Source organism: Lagenorhynchus albirostris, chromosome 5 (assembly GCF_949774975.1).
Source record: "Lagenorhynchus albirostris chromosome 5, mLagAlb1.1, whole genome shotgun sequence".
Classification (NCBI taxonomy): Eukaryota; Metazoa; Chordata; class Mammalia; order Artiodactyla; family Delphinidae; genus Lagenorhynchus; species Lagenorhynchus albirostris.
In genome coordinates this window covers 53,019,611-53,046,224 of record NC_083099.1, presented here as the reverse complement: position 1 = coordinate 53,046,224, position 26,614 = coordinate 53,019,611, and the positions used below count along the sequence as shown (strand labels likewise).

The 26,614-nt window shown below is 34.4% G+C and overlaps 1 protein-coding gene across 6 annotated transcripts in view; it reads right to left on the bottom strand.

Annotated features, from left to right (window-relative positions):
- NLGN1 (neuroligin 1) overlaps positions 1-26,614 on the bottom strand; it is a 705,168-nt gene that overhangs the window by 455,953 nt on the left and 222,601 nt on the right. For all 6 annotated transcript variants that reach the window (XM_060149232.1, XM_060149233.1, XM_060149234.1 and 3 more), the window contains one exon: positions 25,386-25,538. In XM_060149232.1, coding sequence (XP_060005215.1) covers positions 25,386-25,538 — 153 coding nt within the window. The remainder of the gene's footprint in view (positions 1-25,385; positions 25,539-26,614) is intronic.

The window sequence follows — 26,614 nt, the reverse complement described above, 5'->3', positions numbered from 1 at the left end:
CAATTTCACTCTATGAGTATAGAATCCATTGCCTCAGCAATCGTAAGTCCCAATTTTTTTATTCTCTCTCTAAGCAATTCAGAAGTTCTTGGAAATATTCTGAAACTCCACAAACATCATTATCTACTTTTTTTAAAAACAAGTTCTATAGAAAAGCAGCAATGAATCATTCATTCATTCAACAAAGATTTCTTGAAAGGCTCTTTGTGACAGGCAGGGATTTAGGGCTGGGAATCCAGCATTGAATCAGGCAGACAAATCCCCAGTTCATATTAAACATACATTCTAGTGGAATGACTTTAAGACTAGGGTTGGCAAAAGTTATTTATCATACTAAAGAAGAACTTAACTTCTCAAGGTATACAAAATTACTAAGAAAATTTTCACTTGGTAAGTGTGATAACCTGAATCAGTAATTGAACAAACCATAATGTAAAGGCTAAAAGTTAAGTTTCAAAATAAAATGTCATAAATGTGCAGTTGGTTGAACAAAATCTGATACACTTAAAGTATCCCAAATATGCTAAATGTAAATTATCCAAAATTAGGGGGTCATACTTATTTACAAGGCTACAAATTTGGCCAAATCTGATGTTAAAACTGATACAAATAAAACGTTCTTATATAGCCGGTTATCAATTTTTCCTTGTCAAAATAGCAAGTTGACCAGGTGGTATGCAATTTCAACTGTTCACACTAAACAAAATTCTCAGGTTAACCAGGCACAATGTAAAAGAACAAGCCTTGACTTGGGGATCAAAAAATCTGGTTCTAGACTCAGTTCTTCCATTACTTCTTGTCACTTACCTGCACAGCACTATTTCCTATTCTGTCCAATCAAAGTAAGACTAGTTTTTTTTTCAACTGTAAGTGTGCCATTTGTAAAATTTCAAAAACACAAGTTTCAGTGAAGCACTATTCACAACAGCCAAGTTATGGAAGCCACCAGATGTCCATCAACAGGTAAATAGATAAAGAAAATGTGGTATACAGGCTTCCCTGGTGGCGCAGTGGTTGAGAGTCCGTCTGCCGATGCAGGGGCCACGGCTTCGTGCCCCGGTCCGGGAAGATCCCACATGCTGCGAAGCGCCTGGGCCCATGAGCCATGGCCGCTGAGCCTGCGCATCCGGAGCCTGTGCTCCGCAACAGGAGAGGCCACCACAGTGAGAGGCCCGTGTACCGCAAAAAAAAAAAAACAACAAGAAAATGTGGTATATATATTTAATGGAATATTATTCAGCCTTAAAAAAGAAAATAAATCCTATCATTTATGACAATACTGATGAACCTGGAGGACATTATGTCAAGTGAAATAAATCAATCACAGAAGAACAACTACTATATGATTCCATTTATATGAAATGCCTAAAAGAGACAAACTCAGAAACAGAGAACAGAATAGTACCACCAGGGACTGGGGGAAGAGGAGGATGGGGAGTTGTTTCAATTGGTATAAAGTTTCACTTATGCAAGATGAATTAGTTTTAGATATCTGTGGTACAGTGTAGTGTCTATAGTCAACAGTAGTATATTATGCAGTTAAAAAATTTTTAAGAGGAGAGTCTTATATTAAGAGTTCTTACCACAAACAATAAGGAGAGACAAGGAAACTTTTGGAGGTGATGGCTTGATACTTTGACTGATACCTTGGTTGTGGTGATGGTTTTGTGGGTACATGCATATGTCCAAACTCAATGAATTATCTACATTAAATATGCCCAGTTTTTAGAATATCGATTATACCTCAATAAAGCTCCTTCAAAAATACAATTTGATTATTTAATGACTTGAAATTATATAAAAATTTCAGGATTACCCATTGCCTAGAGTTGCATAATCTCCACCCCTTCCCACCGACCTCCTCTGCACAGAACCTAATAGCCACACACATACATTTTGGCTAGTTATTGTTTTATTTATTTACTTATTTTTGATTTACCACAGTTAAAAAGAAAAATAACATAAATGCATACTACTAAATATGCTAAATACTCTGCAGTAGAAAGAGTTAATTAGCACTTTAATATACGGATACAAATGAGAACATACAGTACATTTGAATTTGAATGTTCAGTGTGTCACTGAGTTTGCACTTCCATGCTAAGACTCACATACTCAGCGTCTACCTCAGGTGACAGCTATTCCTTTTGCTCAACATATTGTACATTAATGAATATCATTATGGAACAAAAGGCTTTTCAGAGTCTTCAGATACGTTTACAGCAGACATTCTTTTAAAATTCAGGTTGTCTCATAAAGAAGGGGGACTTGTCTATGTTTACTGTCCTAAAGCAGATTTTCCTTTATTCTATAGTTTCTATGACGAGCACATTTAAATATAGATAAACACATTCAAATGTTAATAGAAATGTTACCCTAAAGTATATGTATGGTTTTATTTAATTTTATATGCATTAAGAACTTAAAAAAACCCTCATTTTTGTCTTGAAGGCAAGGAGGAGAATTAAGAATGAAAATGGAGTACGCTTAATTTCCTATTTCTTGTCATTTTCATGCATAGTTTGGGGAAAAAGAACAAAACTGTTTCCTCAGCGTACAATTTTAGAATTATTTAGTCCATTGTGTTAACATGTAAAAGGGATGCAAAAGTTCCAAAGGAGATATTAACATCTATTATGTAAGTATATTTCAGATGATTTTCGTAACACATATTACAGTGATTTTCAAAAATGACTACCGTGTTACCTAGTAGATCAATATAGGGGCCTTGAGATCAATTTAGCAAGTAATTATATATTCTAGATCCACTTCCCCATGTGAGCATTATCATTTTGTTGACAGCCTTAGAAAAAAATCCCAACCAGAAATGCTCATTTTAACTTGAAGTTATAGAAAATGCTATATTGTTCTAACTTTTGATGCCACTAATGGATTGTACCACACTGTCTGAATAGAAAAATTATGACACAGGCATAGTAATAGGGGTCTGAAAACTTTTCTTTTTCAGTAATAGAGTCTCAAAAGTCTAGAAAGTTCTTTCATGAATCATAATACCACATTAAAATATGAAATTAACAAAGTCAGTTAAATTTAAATTGCCTGGAAGAAGTTGCTAAAGAAAATTCCATGAAACCACAATTATTTCCCCAAGTTTATATTGTTCCATCGGTGAGAATATGTTGTCAGGACTTTATACTTTTTTCTTTAAAAAATAAATTTATAAAATCCTCCAACTTGTATATACAGTAAGGTCTATAAATGAATAAACTATCATTAATATTGTTTTAACTGGTATTATGATTATTACTACTATAGTATTAGTTGTAGTAATAATAGAAACAGCAGTTGTAGTAATGTGGTGGTAACCTCGAAGAATAGTTAACTTCATAGTATGAATAACACTTCAAAATTCCAATATATGTCTTACTTACAATAACGTTATAGGACTCACGTCATTATAGAATTGTCATAATGGTTGAGACGATATATTAGGCATTATAAAGTTAGGACTGTACTTCAAAACATTCTAGTGTCTTTAATATCCCCTATAGTCATGATGCTGTAGATTTATATTACAGATTTATCTTAACCATTTTGAATTTACGTTTTATCCTGAGTGAGGATACCTGGTTGCAAGTTCCAGCTCTGGCATGCAAACCTATCAGTAGTGCCATCCTTACTCACATCACTGAGCCTCACACGTCCCACATACAAACTGGAATTATTAATACGTGCCTTGCCAACTTTACAGAGATCTTATGAGGATCAAATGAAAAAAGAACTGTGAAAACAATTCATAAATGTCAGTGATATGTAAATCTATTATTTTTCTAACGTCCTTTAGTCTATGGAGCTATATTCATTCTCCAATTCTAAGTTTCTCATTTTCAAGGTGAGAAAGACAGATGACCACTTCTTTTTTTCTTCCCGGAAGGAAACATCTAGTATTCTTGGATTGTGACTCATGACTGTAATTCAATATTAAAAATTTTTTATGTATCTGTGGTAGCCAAATGCTGTTTTAAATCATTTTGGAGATAGAGAAGACATAGATAAAAGAATGTGTGTGTGTACATGCGATATTGACTATATTATTATCTATATTAATTGCATATAATAATAACATGTATATTGTTCAATATATACTACATCTCTATTAAAATGAATAACCCACTGACTTAGATTATTGACAATCAAATGTGTTCCCAACGAAAACATTTGGGCCTAAGTTTTACTGTTGCAAATTTAAATGATCACTCCAGAAAGAAAATTTTATTGACTATCAGTTGCAAACTAAACAGATCTTTTATTGAGAAGCCTCTCCCCTTTTGGTAAATACTACATGCCTAACACTAGCACAGCCTGCTTTGTGTTCTAGAAAATTATATTTTATTTTCTCCTAAATTTTAAAAAAGCTAAATATCACAACATATTTTTAAAAATAGTTGGGTTCCATTTGTTACATGATTGAATTTCTTCGATATTTCCTAGCTCTATGGTGTCATCATATTTTTTTAAAAAATAATAAAGCAACCATGTGTTCTAAATAGATGGATAATGCCACACTATATTGTTGGAAGGAACATAGAAATGAGATTCATATTATAAGAGCTATATATTTTCAAGAGGCTCACTTCATAAATAACTTGCCTGTTGTGCATTACAGTTGACGCTGTTGGCATATCAAGCACTAACTTCTTGTTTATTACAGATAGACCCATTTTGTCATTTTGATGGTACAGATTCAAGTATGGCAATCTTCTTTCCTCTCTCTGCTTCACTGGCTACATGACTTCCCTTGGCTAAAACCATACTGAAACATATACTTGAATGTCACAAGTTATGACAGCCTGGGAGCTGAATGGGAATCCTATTAACTGACCTATGAAATTAGAGAATTATAAATCTTGATGGGACAGGTTGGGCTGTATGCATAGCTTACTATATTAAATAGGTATCTCTTTAACATGCTCAGATAAGTCCAAGTAAAATAAAAACATAGGCTAAACACATGGAAACATATTGATAAACTGATTGAATATATATACTCATATACATGCATACATACATATTATATATATGTACACATTCACATATATAATACATATATGTACAAACCCCAACTCCAGTTATTCTATAACCTGATAAAACTCATCTTGAAAGTAATATTATGGCCACTCAGCAGGGCATCTTGGGATCAATTACCTATTTGCTGTAGATAAGAAGAAAACATCACAGATGATGTTTAAGACCGTTAGATATACGACTATGCTCGAGGCCAAGTATTAAATAAGATGGGCTGCATGTTAACTGTTAGAATACAAGAGGGCAGAAGAAAAACATAAAAATCTGAATGAAACAGATTTGAGGAAACAAATCAGGTAAACCCTACAAAAGAATCCAAACCCCGAAAGTCATGATTATTTGGATTATGAAAAACCACTAATTTTCGCAGTTTTTCTTTCTCGCTGGACCTCTCCCCTAAACTCCAGACTTGCATATCCAATTACCAAGTAGAAACCTCCACTTTAATACCTAATAGGCATTTCCAATTTGATATCCAGACCTGAGCTCCTGCCTCACCACTGCAAAGTTGTTCCTCCCGCCATCCTCTTCTCAGGATATGGAAGCTCCCTCTTGCAGTGGCTAAGGACAAAAACTTTAGAACCATTCTTGACTTTGTAAGTCCATCCTTCAAATCCTATCAGCTCTATCTTCAAAACACTCAGAATCCAGCCACTTCTACCACCTCTACACTTACCACTTTGGTCTGAGCTACCATCATTTTGCCTGGATAATCATGGTAGCCTCCCACCTAATCGCCCTTCATACACTCTTGCTCGCCTCCAACCTATTCTCAACACAGAAGCCAAAAGATCACAGTTAAAAAGTAATTCAGGTCATGGTATTACTGCTCAAAACCATTCAAAGCCTTTCCATATTACTCAGGGAAAGAAAAAAAAGAAGCCACATTCCCTCCAAAGGCAACTCTGCATCATCTGCAGAGTCCCCAGGGCCTATCTGACTTATCTGTAGGCTGAGTTGCTGTTTCTTGAATACACATAGTCCCTCTCTCAGCTCAGTTCCTTTGCTTTTTGCTTTTCCCTCTGCTTAAAACCCTCTTCTCCAGATATCTATTGGTACAGACTCTCAGTCAGGTCTTTATTCAAAGCCTTCTCTGGCCACCCTATTAAAATTCACTACTCCTTTTGCAAATTTACCATCTACCTTCTATGATGTGTTTTTCTCCTCAGCACCTATCACTATCATAACATACTCTGTATTTTACTTATTTATTTTGTTTATTGCTTTTCTCTTCTCATTTGAATATGAGGCACAAGGAAGAGAATTTTTTCTCTTGTTTGCTGTTGTGTCCCCAGTACCTAAAACAGCATCTAGCGTGGTAGAGTAGACTGTGAATATTAGTTGGATGAATGTTGAAGGACTCTTACTACCTGGAATTACCTGTCTTTATCACATAGAAAGAGATCCCTACTTCTGGACATATACCCTCAGCCTAGGTTTTTAAATCTCCTAAGCTTTTGAAGGGCCTTTAAAATAGTTGAAGTCCTGAAAAACATGACAGAATTCACACTACAGAAAGAAATCTGCAATGTCAAAATTAACGTGTTTAAATAAGTGTCTACATAACATGACAGCAACACAAATCATGCCATTATATATACATATAATGAAGAAGCTTCAATCATAGGAATGATTTTAGCGAACTCACGATTATGAAAACTATAAAACGTCCTTTAATTTTGTTTTCTTTAGATAAGCAAAATGTTAATGTGAGAAATGGTACAATTTTTTCTGATATTTTTTGTGGGGTCCACAAAAATAAAATGGCTTAAGGTGCTTTCCCTTTGCTGTCCATGCCTACAAATTCTCGGCACAGTCAGATATATATTTACAATTCCCTTCCTCTCATTTTCAGCTCTAATAATAATGTACAGCTTAACATTCCCTGCATGTGCTGACCCTCAACTGTTCTGGGCCAGCTGATTCATATTCATTCTTTAAAATCCAGCTCAGGCACCCTTTCTCCCCAAGCAGTTTTTCTCATTGATCCCTGCCCTGCTGTAAGATAATAGGTCCAATTTGGTGCCCCTAAATAGCATAAGCTTATTTACATTGCTTCACTAGAATGCTCATCTCATTATACAGACCCTATGTAATCTACATTTTGCCTCCCTCTCCAGATTCAATCCCTATCACACTACTCCTGATATGTTGTGCTGTAGCGCCACTGGTCTGTTTTCTCTAGTCTAACTAATCACAATTTAAGAAACTTGGTCCCTCCTGGTCTTTCCCCATAATGCTGTGTCCCTCCATCTTGGAATGGTTGGCTCCTCAGGTCTCAGCAGGAAGGGCCCCACCTTGGGCAGTCTTTTCTGATCACCTAATCTAAAGTAGATTTTTTAGCTTCATCTCTGAGCATCATAATGTTTTACTCTTCCTTGCAGTACTTACTACTCTCTGATATAACTTTTTTTGTTTTTATTAGATTTCTTATACACTCTCTTTACCCTCATGTAGAATATAATCACTATGAACCAGAAACTTTGTCCTGATTCCTATTATAGGACCTGGCACCTAACTGGTGATAAATAAATACTTGTTGAATAAGTGAGAGAACTCAAAATGTATACGTTTAAGTATCTTTTTCACAAATCAGTAAGCTTCTTAAGAGCAGAAAGATTATGTTTCACTCTTCTTTGTATCCCCAATATCTAGCTTAGGATAAATTAACCGTTTAATTATTGTTTTTCAAATGAATTAATCATTATCAATATCTTCACCAGAAGCCCTTATTTTCAAAACACTGCAAACTGGCTTTTTAAGGAAAAGTATTCAGACAGAACCTTAGAATGAATCTCTGAGAAATCAGACACACAATGTTTAAGTGTTGCCTTAAATGACTAAAGCATCATGGCTGAAATAGTAATAACATGTTCTATTGCTTCCCTATGTGTACTCTTGCAGTAATAACATGTTCTATTGCTTCCCTATGTGTACTGGCCCTCTTGCAGTTAGTTGGAGGCATATCACTTGTTGTGGCCAACGCCATCAGTTACTTTGAACTGAGGCAATGAAAAGCTATGTGAAATTCTGTGATCTTCCTCTGCCTCAGGAAACAAGGAGGCCATGTATTGCGATGGCAGAGACACAGGTCAAGATCAAGACAATCTGAGTTATAGAAATGTCACACAGAGGACAGACGATCAACAGAGTTGCCTGTATCTCCAAAAGAATTTGAGTGAGTAAGAAAAAAATAGTTTGTCATATTAAGCCACGGATATTTTGTTTTTATTGCTGCAGCAAAACTTAGCCTATTCTGACTAATAGAGAAACATCCTCCTATTTAAACACACACACACAGAGTCAATAGTCAATGTACTCTTTGTTATAAAAAGCACTCTGGAATTAAATTGCATAAATGTGTCAGCTTCTTGAATAAGTATGTCTCATGGGTGCAACTACATAAGAAAAGTAGGAGATGAGTGTCCATTTTCAGTGAGGTGGCTTAACCTTGCCTATTTCCATCAGAGCCTTGACTCAAAATGCACTGTAATTTGCTCTACAATATGAACCAAAATCACAATTTAGGATTAGGCTCCTTCTTAGCTATCTGAGAGAAAATATCTTAGAGCAGAAGATGAGTAATATTTCACCTGGGAAACCTCAAGTATTTTAGAATCTGAAATAATAGGACCAATCAAATAATTTGATAATTTGAATAATCAAAAGGAAGCATATGGTGATTTCAATTTTATCATTCCTTTGATCTAATCCTCTTAGATCTACTTCTCATTAGTGGAAAAGAGCATATCAAGCACCATGTAGGCAAAGATCATGTTACATGGAGATGAGCATCCAACAAATTTGGCCAGAAAGTTCTTGAGTTTGGAGAGCAGGGTATAAACACCAATTATTTTTTGACTAATAAAAGGCCTTATATTTGGGGGAAATAGGAAAGAAAGGAAAATATTAAATAATAGAATACATTTTACTGATATTAGCCACTACAAATATAGCAAGCCAAGCAAAGGATATACAAAACACAATCAAGTTGAAAGTTTTGAAAAATGATATATGCTTATGTTTTTTCCCACCATGAAATATGAAAAAGGATCTTTGTAAGTGCTCATTATCATAATGGCATTTGCAAATAAGTGAAAAATAAATGAAAATCATACTTCCAACACTTTAAAACATCCTTTAAAAAAGTTTTTTTTTTTTTGCTAAAAAGCTTTCTCAATCCCTTTTAGCAGAGTATCATAATCTGAAATGTAATAAAGCCTAATTTGAATTCTTATGAAGTGAGTGATATGAGGAATATTTTAAAAATAGAGATCTTAATTCCTCCACTCTTGCATTTGTTCATTGGCTGGCACAGTTTTCTGTGCTCTTCTCCTGGGAACAGTTTGAGGAGGATTAAGTGGATTTTTGGGCCCACTTTAGGCTGTGAGATGTTGGATGGAGTTCCTTCAACTTTCACAAAGTTGAAAGAGCCCATATAAAATTTCTAGCCTGCTTTAATAATATCATGGTGTTCAATGTTAGACAATGAAAGATATTTCTAGTTACTTATATTTGATATATTGAAACTACTACCAATGATCAATGAGAAAAATCCTCAAATCATAATATCTGTACATAATGTCACTGAATCATACTCCTTATGATAAGGAACATTTAAACTTAGATCAGTAGTCTTCATAATGGTAAGTGCTTTCCCAAGGGAGTCATGATGTGATTCAAAGGAGTGGAAGAAGAAAATAGCAAAACATATATTTATATTTATCTACCATGAAGAAAAAAAGAAATCTAACTTTTCTAATATATAAAATGACACTGAAGCCTTCCTTGGGTATGTAAATCAAACACACCATTTATGTGCACATGTCACATACACATGTCATATACAGTGCATGACAACTCCTGAGGGCAGGGAGGACATTGCCTAGCAGCCTTTTATGTCCTTGTTAATTTCATTGTTCTAAGGCATACTGCACATTACATGAGCCCAGTTAGGTAGATTTATTGTTTATGTTATCTAATTTTAACAAAACTAGCACTCACGGCGGGGGGGGGGGGGCAAGTGGCTTCAAAGGATTCCTGCAATAAACCCACAGATTGAAGGTGTTACAAGTACCAATAAGACACAAAATGACACTTTTATTTTTCTGTTAAGAGTGAGCTTGTAGCCAACTACATTCCAAGGCAGAAACCATGACAGTCTAATCCTATCTAACAAGAATTCAGCCTTCAGAACTATCAAGACATTATATGGATTTAAATATACTATGATTAGTAATGAACTGCTCCTTAAATGTACTTTGGTGTCTTTGTGAATCATCTTTTTCAACCCTAACTGCCATTAAAACTAAACATTAGACTGATCTTAGAAACAGTCTTCTGAATATCTGGATGACAAAACATGAAACTAATATCTTAAACAGAGCAATGCTTTTAAAGCACATGGCTTTAAATGTGCTTAAAAATGAGTAAGATAGTTCTATTTTTAGTTTTTTAAGGAACCTCCATACTGTTCTCCATAGTGACTGTATCAATTTACATTCCCACCAACAGGGCAAGAGGGTTCCCTTCTCTCCACACCCTCTCCAGCATTTATTGTTTGTGTATTTTTTGATGGCCATTCTGACTGGTGTGAGGTGAGGGTAAGCTGGGATGAAGTGAGAGAGTGGCATGGACATATATACAGTACCAAATGTAAAATAGGTAGCTAGTGGGAAGCAGCCACATTGCACAGGGAGATCAGCTCAGTGCTTTGTGACCACCTAGAGGGGTGGAATAGGGAGGGAGATGCAAGAGGGAGGAGATATGGGGATATATGTATAGCTGATTCAATTTGTTATAAAGCAGAAACTAATGCCATTGTAAAGCAATTATAATCCAATAAAGATGTTAAAAAAATGAGTAAGATAAAATAACCATTGTTTTAAAATGATATTTCATCTTTAAAACTTCTGTTTTCTATGTATTTTTATAATATAGATAATATATTAGTACCATAATATATGTATATAATTTACAAATATATTCATGAACTGAGGGTTCTTACTTCAAAAGTGTATCCCAACAGGTGAGTATAATCAAAAAAGTTAAGAAACAACAGTCTAGAGCAGCGGTCCCCAACATTTTTGGCACCAGGGGCCGGTTTTGTGGGGATGGGGGATGGTTCAGGCAGTAATGTGAGCGATGGGGAGTGATGGGCAGCGCCAGATGAAGCTTCCCTCAGCCCGCTGCTCACCTCCTGCTCTGCCGCCTGGTTCCTAACAGGCTGAGGACCACTACTGGTCTGCGACCCGGGTTTGGGGAACCCAGGTCTAGAATAAATGGTGCCCAGTATGGTAGCCACTATCCACATGCAACTATTGAGCACTTAAAATGTGCTTTGTGTTATAGAACTACATTTAAAATTTTTGTTTAATTTTAAAAACAAAGCAGCGTCAAATGCTGTTTTCTGTTAAACTCAACTGTATTATTTTGGTAGAACTACATTTTACTTTATCTGTTGGAAATAAGCATATGAATTGAGACATTCTGTAAGTTTAAAATATACACCTTATTGCAAAACAGAAAAAATACATAATGTCCATTAAGAATTTCATGTTGATTCAATCTAGAAATGATTATATTTTGGTTGAATAAAATATTAAGTTGAATGAAATAAAATTTTTTAAATTAATTTTATTTGTTTCTTTCCTTTAGTGTGGCTACTCTAAAATTTAAAATTACATATATCAATTGCATTATAATTCTTTTGGGCAGCTGGGCTAGAAGCAGTAAGTGCTAGATAGGGAGTTTTACAAAAGGAACATTTAGGAGAATAACTCCATAACCTTTGCAAGATTCAAAACTAGACTAACAGATCATTTTTTTAACCTGAAAAAGTACATGTATATATACAACTTCAAAATAATGTGAAGATATTTTTAATTAGGGTTTACTCAGTTTAATACAATCAAGAATTTCCATTGACACCTACTGAGTCATATAGAAATCATGTACAGTTAACTGACATGACATTAAATTGTAGTTACCCAATTTTAATTCTACTTCAGAAAAAGAGCAGATTTTTTACTTCTATGTAAAGACTGGAGCAACGAGGACTGAAAAAAGAAAAAAAGATAATATAGCAAGTTGATCTTTTTAAGAGAATAATAGAAACAAATTTGGGTTCTTGATCATATGATACCATTTAAAAAAAAAAAACAAAAAACTAAGTGTATTATCCTTTCCTCTTAAGAATAGCAGATGAACTGGGCCAGCCACAGAGAGGCTTTTGTTTTTTTCTAATCCAAACTCTCTGATTCTGTTTGCCTATAAAAATAATGGGTCAGCAAAATAAGATAACTAGTAGTTTTCTCATACAAAACAAATATCCAATTAGAAAACTTACTTACAGAATGTGTACATAGCTTAAAAATCCGTCCCTCTACATGCTTTATTTTCAACATCTCCTGCCCCCACCTGCTCTTTATCTGAAAGATTTATTTTGCTGGACTCTAGCAACAGGTGGAGAATAGGTACCCTATGGGGTAGATGATTGTAGGTAAACAGAGCACATCAAAATATGGTGTATAGGGGCTTCCCTGGTGGCGCAGTTGTTGAGAGTCCGCCTGCCGACGCAGGGGACATGGCTTCCTGCCCCGGTCCGGGAAGATCCCACATGCCACGGAGCAGCGGGGCCCGTGAGCCATGGCCGCTGAGCCTGCGCGTCCGGAGACTGTGCTCCGTAACAGGAGAGGCCACAATAGTGAGAGGCCCACGTACGGCAAAAAAAAAAGAAAAAATTGCATAATTAAGCTTAAATTACAGGGTTTTGGCTGTTTATTTCTAAGCATTTTCATCATAGAATTCTATTTGTAAAACTGTCCTTTGAACATGAAATAACACATGAGGAGCTTTTTTTGAAAAACTCAATGCCTGGAATATCTTTGATTTCTCTGAAGAATTGTCATGTTTCACAGTTAAACATAAATGAAACTTGGTAGAGTCCCAGCTCAGAGCCCAAATCTTCAACTCTGAAAATGTTTTGAGACTATGTTTTTTCCCCTTTTCCATGTCTTCTATTTTCTATAAACCCGATTCATTATTTATATATAACCATAATTTTATTGTATATACTCTGATAAGCTGCCACAAATACTTTCTAGAAAATGGAAGGGTAAAAATAGGTGTTTATTTAATATGTAGTTAATAACCTTTCTAAATATCAAGATTATATAACTTACGGTGAAGTATTCCTAAGGAAGTATGTAGATACTACTCATTTCAAAGCAGAGTTGCTTGTAATTAGGGAACAGTTATATAGGGTTGCTGTGGTTCCTCTAAACATGTTCTTCTAGAAAATTAACCTAAATATAAACTGTAGACTAAAAAAAATCTGCTTTGGTAAATATTACACATTGGCTCTAAAACAGAAGGGTCGAACATACACTCTGAAAAACAAATTTCTTATGAGTTTAAACAGATAACGTTATGATATGTTTCAAGGGAAAACACTATGTAGTGGAGCACTGTTTTTATTTATGTTAAAAATGAATAATGAATATTTGTTAAAGCTTATTTTCATACAAAATGAAAAAAAACAACTCTAGCACAATTAAATAACATTAAGAATAGTTACCTATTTTCTGTCAGAAAAACTATTCCTAATTATGATGATACTAACACAAAAATCCTTTTTAAAACTTATTTCTATTTGAGTGTGTTGTATATTCTCTATGAGAACTGACTTTTCTAGAAAAGGTGCTGTTTTGCAAAGGTCAAATACAGGAAGCTAGCACATACCAGAACAGAAATTAATATTTCTCTTGGATCTGTCTCATCGCAGGGATATGTCTCAGCTCTTTAGAAAGGTTTCTAAATGGTGACTTTACTGATATATGAATCAGTTATGAAATATAACTTGTCTCATATATGGAAAAAATTTCGAAGAATAATATTTAAACCTATGGTCCTAACTGCACTATCAGAAAAAAATGGGTTGGAATGTGGGTAATCAACAGTCAGTTTAAGATCTCTCACCCCAACTACTGTCTGTTCATGGCAATAGTTGAGCACCTGTAATGCTATTCAAGATAGGTAAAGTATCAAAAGACAAAGTTAAAGAAATTACAAAAAATTTTTCCTTTTGTTTCCCTTTGTCTTTACAAAGGAGCAACCCTAAGCTGAGTTCAAAAAATTTATAGATTTCATAGCCCATTACACATATAAAGTCAACAGTTATCCTTTCTGCCATATTGTATATATTTTAACTCAAAGAGTGGTGTTTTAACAGTTTTGTTTTTGTTTTTGTTTTGCGGTACGCGGGCCTCTCACTGTTGTGGCCTCTCCCGTTGCGGAGCACAGGCTCCAGACGCGCAGGCTCAGCGGCCATGGCTCACGGGCCCAGCCGCTCCGCAGCATGTGGGATCTTCCCGGACCGGGGCACGAACCCATGTCCCCTGCATCGGCAGACGGACTCTCAACCACTGCGCCACCAGGGAATCCCTTAACACTGTTTTTAAGTTTATCTATTGCTCAGGAGCACCAATCTTTTCACTTACCCCATGCTAAGCAGGAAACAGAATACTGTAAATATTAAATATATGGTAAATGCAGAAATCACTAATCAGTTTAAAATAAATTACAGCTTTCATGTGTTACCGTTCCAGTACACAGGGTGTTTCTCCAGAGGATCCAGGGGCTTTTCTTGCCACTGCTACTGGGGGCAAAGTATTGCTACCATTAACAAGATCTAACCTCATTTACGTGGGACTAGGCATGAGGCCTGTGTATGGACATGGTTAGTACTCTTTACTATCCACATCCTCCAGCAGCAACCACTATTTCCACCTGCTCTGTATCCTAAGACATGTATATCCTGAGAAGAGGACACAGTGAATATTAATAGCTTTTGAATTATATATGCAGAGTACTCTACTCGTCTTAAGGAAACTGGAAAACCAGATAACATAGTGTTTTTTTCTAGTTTGGGTTGCAAGGCAGCTACCATATTAAGCAGTTAATAGATGCATTCTGCATGCCAAAGTGAAAGTTATGGAAGCAGAAAGAAGAGATAGATCAATCTGGCCTGGGTTAGTTTTGCAGAAGGTAGGGTGATAGCTGATTCTTGGAGACTGGGCAAAATGTGGCAAGTAAGTGGTTGGAAATGATCCAGGTAGGCTGTGAAGAAGTCATTCTGGATTGGGTGGAAGGGACTTTCCAGAAATGAACAGAAGATACAGTTTGCTAAGATGAAGAGCAACATACTTTAGCAGATCTGGAATGGCAGGAAAAATCTGGAATGGATCCCAGAGTTGATGAAAACCATTTAGAAATGTAGACCAGAGGAAAATAAAACAAAACAAAACAGAACAAACAACAACAATGAAAACAACCAAACTGATACTCTTTTGTATTTTTAAGGTATTTTGCCTGCTTGTGGTGTGGAATGAAATAACACATACATTTGAGTCTAGAGGCTGGAAGGTCAGCTAGAAGGCCTGTTAACCCAAGGTGAACAGTTAGTAGCAATAGAAATAGAAGGAAGGAAGCAAATATAAGCAATTAAAAATTTTTTTTAACTCTGCCAATTAAAAACAGGAAGACAAAGGAAAAGGTGCAAAATTTGAATGTTTATGAAGTAGTTCAAGGAAAGACTTTAGAAAGAAAAAAAGAAAGACCTCATGAGATGTCCTGGCAGATGAAATTGCAGTACGTGTTTAAGGCAAAGTAGTGAAAGTGAGTGGGATATCAAGGACTACGGCACTAGGTCATGTGAAGTTGGGGGAGTCCTGCCTTGGTCTGATATTGAGGACTCATCAGAGGGAGGAAAGGATCATTTGAAAGCAAACCAAACTTAAAAGCAAATTCCAAGCCCTCATTGTTTGTTTGGAACAAAAAGGAAAAACTGACGCTGGATGAAGAAGGGACCCATATCTCCGTTTAATAATAATAATAAAAAAGTCAGTAATGGGACTAACTTACTACTTTGCATAGATCATCTCAGGGTTATAAGGCAGGTGAGGGAGGACACCTTCAATTGTCTCTGAAAAGTACTACTGTTTAGCTCTCAATTTATAGATCCAATAGCTAAGAGTTAGTCCTTCTCTGGGGTTCTTTCCCTGTGTATTTGTATTTCACAAACCAATTTTGCTCACTTAATTCTGACAGAGACCTTTGCCTGGTTGATTGTGGGTGGTCCGCTTGTTTGTCTGGATTTTTGCATTTTTACCCCAGCTGCTTGTTTAAATGACTTTTTTTGCTTCTAATTATCTTACATCTTTTAAAATTATTTCAAAATATTTATCTATCTTTTAATATTTAACTGTGTAAATGCATGGAGAAAAACAAAAACTAAAAACTACAACTGTGCTGGCATGAAAGGTACATAGAGGCCTTTCCAAAGTTCTCAGTCTACATTTCACCACAAATATTCTTTTTCTTAACAGTGTATTCTTTTTGGAAATACAACTTAGCACAACTTGTGCTAATAGTTTTGTTTATTTGTTTAATGGAAATCTTTTTACTCACTGTGAGGCTCAGAAAGGAAGGATTGGGTCTGATCTTTTCTCAACATTGTGAACACAGACCCCCAACTACCAGGAACCAATCGTGGGCATATAGTAAATGTTTGTGGAATTAATGAGTGAATAAGTGAATGGCTGAGTTAAGATGATGGCCTCTGCTCTGAAAGGGAAACAAAATATATTTTTGTTCATGTATTGGTGAGTTGCAGTCCTTTTGAGTGCCTGAAAGTTGTTCAATTCTGGCCCTAGAAGAACACCTTGACTAGAAATGAGGGAAATGTTTCTTCTATGTTCTAGGCCTTATTCAAAATCACTGATCTTAATGAAATCTTAAACCACAGATGTCCAACTTTGTCTTAGAATTGAAAAAAAAGTCTCTTTTTTAGGACAACCCAGAGCTTAAATGAGGTCATATTAATAACACAGAAACTCAAATAAGAAAACATCATAATACAGTAATTTATTACAGTTTTTTTTATTGGCCAGTCTCTGGAATAATAGTGATCCTATTGATTCACACTCCTCAAATCAGGAGTTCAGTAGACCTCTCCACAATGATGGTTTGATTCTTTCCATTATCAAAAAAAGGAGGGAAAAGCAGCAAAACCCCTGTGTTGCTCTTTGTATAAAGGACAGATTCCCATACTTACCTGAGTTAGGCAGTGCCCAGCTTATCCCTTGATCCTCTATGAGTGAAATATCTGTCTCATTCACTGACTTTACCAAGCATCTCACCCTAATGAGGCACAAGCCATGTTTTTTTTTGTAGCCATAGCAGAATGTCAACTTTGATCAAGGTCTAGGCCTACTCAACACACTTTTTAAAATGCAAATCTAATCATTTCACTTATCTGCTCAATGCCCTATCATTGTTTCTCATTGTTCTTAGAATTCCTAAATCTTTAATGAGATACTGTGTGGCCTGCTGCCTGTTTTCAGCCTTACTTGACACTGCTCACCCCTTACTCAAAGCATTCCAGCTGGCTTTGCTCATCTCTTTCAACATGCCAAGCCTCTCTCTTCCCCTGGCTTTCACCCAGACTTTTTCTCTGCCTCAAACCTGGCCTCCTTCACTCCATGACCACATCAAATCAACACCTAGTGACTCTTCAGATCCACTTTATATTTATTTAACAAATATTTTCTGAGCGAATACCATGTGCCAGGGACTACTTTAGGCTTTAGAGAGCTAGACAATAATAAAACAAAAAAAACCATCCAAATATAAATAGGAAGTAATTGGGTATGATCAATGTAATAGAGAGAATTTTAAAAGGTAGATGACTTGTAACATGGTGGCTCTTTTTAGATTGGATGAACATGGACAGTCTCTCTGAGAAGAAGACATTTAAACCAAATCAGGAGAATAAGGAACTGGCCCCACAAGATCTGGGGCAGAGGGAAGAGCAAGTATGGTATCCCTAAAATGGGAATGAGTTTGGTGTGTATGAAGAACAAAAGATGGCTTGCATAGAGAGGAAGAGCATTTTGAGACAAACTAAGAGATACAGGTACAAGAGGTACAGGTACTGAGAGATACAGATACCTATTCATGCAGGGTTTTGTGAGACAAAGGGCAGGGAAGGACTTTGGATTTTATTCTCAGTCAACAGTCAGGAAGCCAGTGGAGGGTATAAGCAGAAAAGTGAGCTGGTATAATTTATGGTTTAAAAAGATAATTTGATTTTGCTGTGTGGAGAATGAATTACAGGTAGGGAGCAAAAGTGAAAGAGATAAATAATATAAGAGGTTCAAGGAGAACTGGCTTAGTTTGGCAGAGGGGGAAATGGAAAGGAGACAGACCCAGGGTGTATGCTGGAACAATTCAGTAAGAGAAGCTGATGAATTGTATGTTCAGCCTAAAGGAAAGACAAATTGGAAAAAAAATTTAGAGGTTTTGCTTGATCGTCCAGATGGATGGCAGTGCCAATGCCATCAGTGCAGTGCTGTGCCCAAGAGAACACTGTCTGGGTTAGAATTCTGGCTCCACCACTTAACACTGACCATATGACTGTGAATAAGTTACTTAACCTCTCTACTCATTTGTTTCTGTGTTTATAAAATCGGGAAAATAACAACTCTACCTCATAGGCTTACTGTGGGAATTTAATAATGTAATCCTTGGACTCCCCAATGGGGAGCCAAAAAAAATGTCACCTATACAAACTGCCCAAACAGCTTTTGGAATATAAGTTCTCAAAGAATGTGCCTGTGATTGTTATTACTGTTGTTGCAAGTATTATTATAACCTAGATGTGGAAGACAATGAAATATGCAGACCTGAGAAAATCAACATATTTTAGCCATTAAGCTTGAGATATTCATTAGTCATTAGAGATGTTGGTAGGCAGAAGTACACAAGTCTGATGCTCCGAGGAACAGTCAGTCCTGAAGATACAGTTTGGAAGTCACTTATCTACAGATGGCATTTAGAGCCATGCATAAATTCCCCTAGGGAGCTATGGTAGAGAGAGAAGAAAGGGAGCCAAAATTTCTGCTTAGTAGCACTTCGACATGTAGATTTCAGGGTAAGAGAGGAGCTAGCAAAGGAGGCTGAGAAGGAGCAGACCGTGAGGCAGGAGGAAACCCTGGTGTGATGCCAAGGAACAAGCATGACCGAAAGGGACTGCTTAACTGTGTCCTGTGCTATGGAGAGATGAAATAAGATGAGAACGGAGAAGTGACCAATGGAATCGACAATCTCGAAGCCCCGGGGAGTCTCAACGAGGCCTTTTTCAGTAAAGTATAAGAAAGGGAAACCTGAATGTCACCTCCTCTGGGAAACCTTTTCTGAGTGTGTAGAATAGATTAGCTGCCTTCTCACTGCACTTACTAGGTAATTATAAAGAAAGTTAACTTTGCACTAAATCATTATCTATGTAAAGGACATCATTTTTGTAATGATTCATTTATTTTCTATATCCCCCAAAAGCTACTAATCTACTGGACAGCAGAGATCACATCCATCTTGTTTTTCACAATATGCTCAATAAGTATGCCTGATACTTAATATTGCTCAATTTATATAGAATTAATGAATGGCTGAATTAATCAATTAATGAATGATACTACATGACTGTACCTAAAACACATTTTTGTTGTTTTTTAAACTAACTTCTTTTAACGAACACTCACACTGACCGACATGCTTACTTTCAGGTTTTCTATGTTTTTGGCATAACTAAATACTTGCTTTTATTGCAACCTACCATTTTGGAGGGAAAAAGTAGAATAAAAATAATGAACAGTCTACTTTGCACTGTATCGTTATCTATCTAAAGTTTCTATTTTTCCAAAGGACAAACAATATCTCTACTCCAGGAGATCATTTTAGCACTCAATCTGAAATTGATTACCATCCAGCCCTTATTAAAACTCAGTTGACACAACTGGTATTTGAGAGAAGAAATCTATGGACTCAGTTAACTGTCATTGCTCTAAATTGGTTTTTAGCTCTACCTTATTATAAGTGAATTCTTACTTGAATTGTATTTGGTTACCTCTTTGCTGAAATGACACTATAGAAGTTGTGGTCATTTATTATTATGTCTTTGGCTTTTACAGAGGGTTAATACATAATCATATGCTTGAGAATATTTCTGCATCTTCTAATGACATAAAGACTATCACACGATTCCTATAGTTTTCTTGGTGTTCCAACTAAAAACAACTCATGATAAATTTCTCTGTACTATAGTGTGAAAAAAAACTTTGTGTATTTTTTATAAAATATAGATATATATGTTGCCTTTATCTGATAATAACAATTATGAAATTCAATCCATTATCCTTTTTACCTTGCTTCTAGGAAATTGGGATATACATTTATGTTCAATTCCAGTATATATTCGTAGTCTAAGTTTCTCCTCTTTCTTTATAGTATGGGTATTCATATTCAATATGATTTTAGCGACCTATTTATATGTGTGTCTTTGCCACAAATTACATCCAATTTTTTGAAGTAGAAAGAGTATGAATAAATAAAAATAAAAAAGGATTTCCTTCTCTCCCCTCTTTAGTTAATCCCAGAGACAGTCCATCCTTCATGGTTTTGCTCAAATACTACCAAGTTCATGAAGACATTTTTGACTCTTCAAGTACAGACTGATTCCGTCTCCCACCTCCTAAGAACACATTTGGATGATAGTGGGTTATTATCATCTTATAAAATTTAATAATTGATTATATATTACTCTCAAATATAAGGTCACATTTAGCATTGTTTCTTTGCTTTAGGATTTAGAGCCAAACAAATAAAAACAATGCAAAAAAAAGAAAAATAATGACAAAACACTGTGCCACTTGAGAAATGAATATGCTTTTCTTTTTAAATCATAACTACCTAGAGTTTACCAAATCTCCTTTCTGCTAGACTGCTCAGATTCAAATAAGAATTTTGATCACTGCATTCATATTGACCCATCTGATATTCTATGCTTCCTTTCTTTCTTCATTGTTCTGATTTTTTTTATATATCAAGTGACCATGTACATACAAATCAATTAATAAATATATATTATTATGAAGTACAAAATCAATTATTATTCTCTATTGACTACTTGCTTTCCCCCTCAATTAGATTGAAAACTCTGTAAAGATAAGGACTGTATTTTTCTTACTTTTTATCCTGCATAGAAGATGTACAGTTCTGCAAACAAGTGTTATATATTTGATGACTGACCACACCAAAGTTATATTTATTTCTGTCATTTGTCTGATAATACTTGAAGCATTATTATTGCATAGACATTATAGTTTATAAGAATTAACAGGTCTCACAACCATTTCTAATAGAATAAATATAAATTTAGTTGTTCATTAAAATTGATACACAGTAACGTTAATGAAAGCTTGTTTTAAGTGGTTTAGCCTCACATGGCATTATGAAGTTAGCTAAATGTAATTCTTCAAATGTAACTAGTAAATAAACTAGCACTCTATTATTTTTTCCATAGATGGGTAGTAGAGACATAAGATTACTAAGTAAAATATTTAATTAGACCCTTTACTAAAAATTTGCCAAATATCCAGAGATATCAGTAGTTCTGAAATCTTTGAGAATTTTTTTCTAATATAAATCACATGTGCTTGAATTATGAATGCATAATTGTCGCTAAAATATCCATAGCAAAATAAAAGTATCTTATTAAATTTCCATCAGATAAAAATCTTATGTTTGCCTAAGTTAGATCTCCACAAAGATAATTTTTAAAAATTTTTCTCTAATAAATAACATAATTTTATTCTAAATTTAGAGAGGGGGCTGAAACACATTTTTAACACTAAATTAGTTAATGTATTTTTTCATTTTTAATATTTGAAAATATATGTAGATAGTTTCTATTTTCAAATACGTTTACTGTATAATACCTCATCTTAATAGTGAAGAATTTATTTCATATTCTCTTTCAATGCTTGTCCATAAGTACATATGTTTACCCTATTTACAGTAAAAATATTTAATACTATTTTCCTCTCTTAAGACCACCTAATCAAAGCATTTCTCACTGTTTCCAACACGATAATTTTTATTTTTATTTTAACTATATACCAGAATATTAAAAAATAACTCAATAATTATTTTAAATACATTTTAAAGGACATTTATATAACATGTATTAGATAACCAAGGACAAAGAGTTAAAACTGGCTGAGGACAAAGAATGTATATAACCAAAAGTGAAAGAAAGTCTAACTGTTTACTAAAAGAAGTGTGAGACTGAATGAGATAAGATTATGGAGAACTCTAAGATGAAACTGGGGAAGAGAGGTTAGCAGGCAGAATCCACTACCCCCTAGGCTTTTTTTTTCCAAACTTATTGCAGTTTTTCTTACCACCAGTAGCATTTTCAATGCAATGATATTGATAGTCTGTGTTACCACTTCAAAGGAAACCACAAAAGGGTCTTGGTTGAGAAACTAACTCCAACCTGTTGATAGCTTCTTCAAAACAATGCCATCATAGGAGGTATTTTTTTCTTCTATGCTAATTCTTCTTTGTAATGAACAAAATATGTTTTTAACATTAAATACTTTAAACTGGAAATTTGGCTGCTAGATAGCTGTATGAAATTTTTTCCTGAAACATTATCACCTTTTTAGTTACTGCTAAAACAAATAAACTTGTAATATATTTTTCCTCTGGGATGGCAAATTCAATTCAAAATGAATTATATTATCTGTTTCAGACATCCTGATATTTCCTGGCAATCAGCTGACAGTAAGTCTCTTAATTAGCCAATTTGTACATTGGACCCCAAAATTCATTTCCTTAACACCAAAACATCCAAATTAAAACACAGCTCAGGATTTCCTCTGACATGGGATCAAACCTTATTTTCTACTTAATGTCCAAAACTCTTCCAAGTGCCAACTAAACAGCAATACTTTTGGATCCTACACCCAAGAAACCTTGGCTTACCTTGTTACTGTTAGACAAAGTATTAACAACAACAACTAAAACCCTACAGTCTTTATTGTTGCAGTTCTCCTGGCAGATCAGCTGTTGAGCTGGTTGTGGTACACCACACAGGCAAAGTGTGCTGAAACAAATGTTATGATAACTTATTCTTCATGAATTAATTCATTTAAATACATTTTCACAAGGCCCAACACATATTTTAGAAGTGACCAGAATACATATGTTCTAGAACTAATGTCCCAAAACTCACCTAAGAATGTTTCACTAACAAAGTTTTGTACTTTATCATATTGAGAGGAGGTCTATAAAGGACAGCTGATTCTTAGTAGTGATTATTAGTTTACAACGTCTTTAAGAGGAACAAAGGAGCCAACTAAAGGTTAAATCCTAAACTGCAGTAGAGCCAGAACAAATATTTACCATTGGAAAAATCATCCATCATCAACACCAACACTGCCTGCCATTATACAGACAAAGTTCTTCATTTTTTAACTGGTTAATCTTTTGTCCTGAAATCCAATTATTCAGAGTATGGAATTTAAAGATAGGATATGAACATGAATATAGGATTCAAATTGGATCAAAGTCAGGTCCTCATCAGTTCTGAACACATTTTTTAAAATGGGCAAAGCTTATACCAACATAACACAGTTTATTTTATGGGACCTTACTGTATGTGAGTAACAGAGTGAGGCAACGTAAGGGGTGGCCAAAAGACTTTTTAAAAATAAAATCAGTGTATATGACTTTGTGGATGTTCAAGTCCTTAAAAATACTGTTACCACAATTTGGCATCTAATTTGAAATTTTCAATTGGAAAACTAGTCACTGCATCAGGATTTTCAATTTAAGAAATTCACAAAAATATGAGAATAATAATCGCTAAAAACAACTAAGCTATAAACAATGCCATGATTAAAGTTAAATGCATTAAAGATAGTGCAGATCCTCACATTCAAATCTTGCCTAAGAAACAGATGACAACACTATAATATTTAAGATTAATTTAAGAAGATTATTATTAACATCTCTTTATATATATTCTAATATAGAGAGTTTTCATTGGTGGGAAGTCATTCATCCCTATGCAGCGAAATTATAAGAATAACTGAAGCAATGCATGATTAGACATGATGGGGAAACTAATGTGTACTTGAACAATGGTACAGAAATACTTTATATCTACATTGACAGAGTGTATCTATTATATCGTCCACCATACTCCAAATTCAAAATAGAAAACTAGAAAAAGATCAAGCTCTCACTTTGCTTTGCTAACATATCTCCTTCCCCAAGACACACAAATGTGATTGACAAAAATCATTCCTTTTTATATTTTGAGATTGGCATAAACACAGATTATGATTACATAGAAGGGATTAGAATAATAATAAGTAACACTGAAGAGAAAAATAAACTGATTCTCAATGGCTAAAATAAATTATATTAACAATTATTATAAAGGAGAATATAATTCAAATAATTTTTTCAAAATATTTCAGAGTAAAGAATGAGTGAGGTATCTTTTTGTGCCCAAATAACACAAATGATAACTTTTAAGTGCATAAGAAGGGAAAAGACTTTGATCAATTAAGATTAAAAAAAAAAAACTTTTGTAATGAATTGTACTCTTAGCAAATATCTTTAACTAATACCACAGATAAAGGTGTCTTATTAAATGATACAGTTATTTTACTCACCAAATTGTGACAATACTATAAAAAATAAATTTATACAAGTAGAATAGCAAGTTTATGCCTATTTCAGAGTACTTAAAAATTTATTTTAAATAATATTGTTCTATACTTTTCTTCAAAACGAAAGATAACTAGTTTGATTTTGTTTTACATGTATATACATTATTGAGTTGAACTCTTTGACACTTTATGAAATCAATGCATGTTTTGCAAATCAAATAATTCAATCAAAATACATTTAAACAAAATATTTCTAATTATATTTGATAAATTTAAGAAACAAACAAACAAACCTACACAGATATGGCAATCATTCCCCAAAGCTAGTCCATACACATATTCTTGAAGAGAATAAAAACTTATTTCTACATTCATGGCAAACCTCAGGCAATTTTATAGCACTGTAAAAAAGAAAAGTAGAAGAGAGAAAAATCTGCCCAGGGACTAATTCTTCTTAAGAAAGGCCCTGCCATTGCTGCCTTTCACATTTCTATAAAGCCAAGCTAAGAAGAGCACTCCATAACAATGTGAATAATTTCATTACCTTTTATATTAAATATTAAAACCAACCCTAGCTGTCTTTTGTCAAGTAATTTATGAATATTTATAGAATTTACTGAAAATATCAAAAATTTTGCTTCAGAATCAGCAAGCATAGAACAATGAGTGAAACAAAGCAAAGCAAAACAAAACAATTCAAAACAAAACTATCACATATTTCATGGATTAATGGGGGGGAAAAAAGAAATTTCTTACCAAGTACCCCAAGTCGATAGTTGACTGTGATGACGATCACATTGCCATAACTTGCCAAGACACTCCCATCATATAAATTTCCAGTCCCTTCCATATATGAGCCACCATGGATATACACCATCACTGGTTTGGGACCCCCACTGTCCCGAATATCTGAAAAACAAATGGTTGGCAATTGTTCTTATCCTCAACACGCATAATGAAGCAGAGAATACATTTTCCATTTTAGGGACAAGAGGGAATGATTTTAACATAGTTCCTTAAATTACTGTCTTTGTTAAAGTGTTTCTTAAGCAACTTATATTAAGATCTATTGCAGAAAAGAGCAATAGATATCCACTGTTTTCTACCTAAAATTTTGTTAAATATCATAAACTGAATTACAAAACTTGGACAAATTGGAAGTAGGTGTGAATTTCAGTGCTTTTTTTTTTTATTGATTCCTGATTGTGACAGTAGAATCAAAAGAAATAATAGAATGATAATGATTCTTAAAACTTCGTTTTACAAATGTTATAAACTTCATATGGAATTTATGAACCATAAACTAAGTACAATGGTATCACTGCTACTATGAATAAAACACTGTTTTTCCATTTCTTAATTACTGTAAAGATATGTACTGAATGCATCATAATTACATGGAATAACTTATGCTCCAATTTGAGAACATAATTACAACACTGTGCTATAGAAGTTGCAAGAAGTTTCATTTAACTATTCAAGTACTGTCAGATGAATGTTTAGGCAATAGAGTCCAAACATCTATATTTCTGTCTTTGTTGCATTTAGGGGACTTTCATTTAAATGATATTTTTCAGTTCAGTCCAGGTCTTCTGCTCACTCCAATTACCCTTACCCTTTGGAAGAAGAAAACAGATTAACTTACTTTTTACCCTCTTTTTGTAAATATTCTACTCTTCTTAGCCCCACTTTGGCTCTAAGATTTTGTCATACAGATTTGAGACAGAATACAGCTAAATCCAAGTGCAAAATGCTAAAGTTTAGGGTGATGTTAAAGTGATTTCTACAGCTCTAAATTTTAATCAAATGTATGTGCTTTTCTAAGATACTTTACCCTGATTATGCAGTTTCAACAAGGGTCTAGAAATAATACATAAGGGAAACATAGGATAATTATAATTGGTATTAAAAGATACTAATTTCTAGAGATAAAAATGCTAAACAGTATATTGGTGAACATGGTTTTAACTATTATGTAGATTGAA